The 2,085-nt window shown below is 34.5% G+C and overlaps 1 protein-coding gene across 1 annotated transcript; it reads right to left on the bottom strand.

Annotated features, from left to right (window-relative positions):
• Positions 1-580: 580 nt before the first annotated feature.
• LOC116554444 (olfactory receptor 5I1) lies at positions 581-1,525 on the bottom strand. The gene is given in 1 exon segment (XM_032282414.1): positions 581-1,525. A coding segment is annotated over 1 exon segment (945 nt).
• Between the last annotated feature and the right edge of the window lie 560 nt (positions 1,526-2,085).

Raw genomic sequence — 2,085 nt, 5'->3', positions numbered from 1 at the left:
TAACAAACATCTAAGTGCATAAAATGTGCAGGCACTATTCTCAGCTCTTAACTGTAATAACTCTGTTCACTATCAAACAATCAATGATGTATGTACAGTATTCATCCCATTTTACAGATAAGTGAGGCATAGAAAAATTAAGCAACTCATTCAATCCACCACTCACTAGTCAGGTATAGATCTGGCATATAAATCAAAGCATTCTGACTTCTTTTCTTATCCTGTTATCCAGTAACCTACACTTATAATTGAGATATTCTACAGATGCACACATGTACGTACATGCATACTTTTCTGAAACATTTGCTATATTCCTTGAGATAATGAAATTGATTTTAGCATAAATACCAAGCTAGTAATAACTGAAAAGTAGCACGGCTAGTGTTTAGCAGCAACTTTGAGACTTTTAAATGTTTTAAAAAATATTTTGTGACTATGAAATTCATTTGGCTGCATTAAAAAGAAGTGCCTGATAAAATCCCTAGTGTAAGAGGTTTTGTGTGTGTGCTGGTAAGGTGGTAGCAAGTTCCCAGTTACAGTATGTAATTGAGAGATTAGATGTATCTTGGGATGCTTTATCTCATGAAGAATCTACCTTTGATCTTAGAACTTTCTTAGTTGCATCCTTTACATCTTTATTTCTCAAACTATAAATCAATGGATTCAGCACTGGAATGAAAATGGTGTAGAACACTGAGATAATTTTATCAGTGTTTGGAGAATACAGGTAGCTGGGCCGTGAGTAAATAAAGAGGAGGGTCCCTTGATAGATCGTCACAGAAGTCAGGTGAGAGGCACATGTAGAAAAGGTCTTCTTCCTCCCACTGGTAGAGCGGATCTTTTAGACTGAGAGAAGAATGAAAAAGTAGGAGATGATGATGATGATAAAACAGACAATTTCCACTGAGCTGCCATATGTAGAGAGGAGCCATTCATTAATTGCTGTGTCGGTGCAGGATAGTTTAAGCAGGGGAGGGAGGTCACAGAAAAAATGATTAATAACATTTTTGTCACAATATTTCAGAATAAAGGCAAAGGTTGTGTGAACCAGGGAACTCATGTTGCCTCCAATGTATGACAAGACAATCAACCACATACAGATGCCTCTAGACATCACAACTGTGTACAATAAAGGGTTGCAGATGGCGACATAGCGATCATAGGCCATGGCAGCTAGGATGAAGGATTCTGTGTCTGCAAACGTACAGAAAAAATAAAACTGCAGGGCACACCCATAGTAGGAAATAGATTTGTTCTCAGAGAGGAAATTGACCAACATTTTGGGAACAATGACTGAGGAATAGCAAAGATCTACAAATGATAGGTTGCTAAGGAAAAAATACATGGGGGTTTGAAGGTGAGGATTGATCCTGATCAACAGCATCAATCCAATGTTCCCTATTAGAATTATACCGTACAACGTCAGAAATGTGAGGAACAGGACAATCTGCAGTTCAGGGCGAGTTGGAAAACCTAATAGAATAAACTCAGTCACCAAGGTGTAGTTTCCATCTGTAAACTCCATCTTCTGTGTTGTTTTCATTACACGAGAAATTCTAATATCCTAAAATGCTAAATTGATGAAAAAGAAAAATAATTAGATGTAATGATAAGATTATTTTATTTTTTAAAATAAAACAAATAAGTAAATAGGCCATCAAATAAAGAAAGCAAGCTCAAACTTTTTGAACTATAAACTCTGAGAGATATATTTCAGAATTTAGTAATTACCAAATTTCATGATTTCAGGTTTTATTTATTTGATTACTATTTCTTCCATTGAACAGTTAACTTCCTATCATGCCTGATTTAGCTTAGCATTTTGTACCCAAAATATTAAATAATAACTGGCCTAGAGTTTTAAAAAAGTAATAAATTAATAAACAGACTGATGAACATATTAAGTAAAGAAAATACGTATATTATTAAAAATGAACTGACTTATAGATGTTCACTGGAATAAGAATTTTAGAGCAATTTGTTTCCAGGATTTGACAGATACTAGTATGCAATATCTCTCGACTGAGTGAATAGAGTATTGTAATGAAATATGCCAGCTAATTTTTTTACTATAAAGCAGAAGTT

This window comes from Sapajus apella, unplaced genomic scaffold (assembly GCF_009761245.1).
Source record: "Sapajus apella isolate SASKATOON/1434 unplaced genomic scaffold, GSC_monkey_1.0 scaffold14, whole genome shotgun sequence".
NCBI lineage: Eukaryota > Metazoa > Chordata > Mammalia > Primates > Cebidae > Sapajus > Sapajus apella.
Note: the sequence above shows the minus strand (reverse complement) of the source record. Positions and strands in the feature narration are given on the sequence as shown.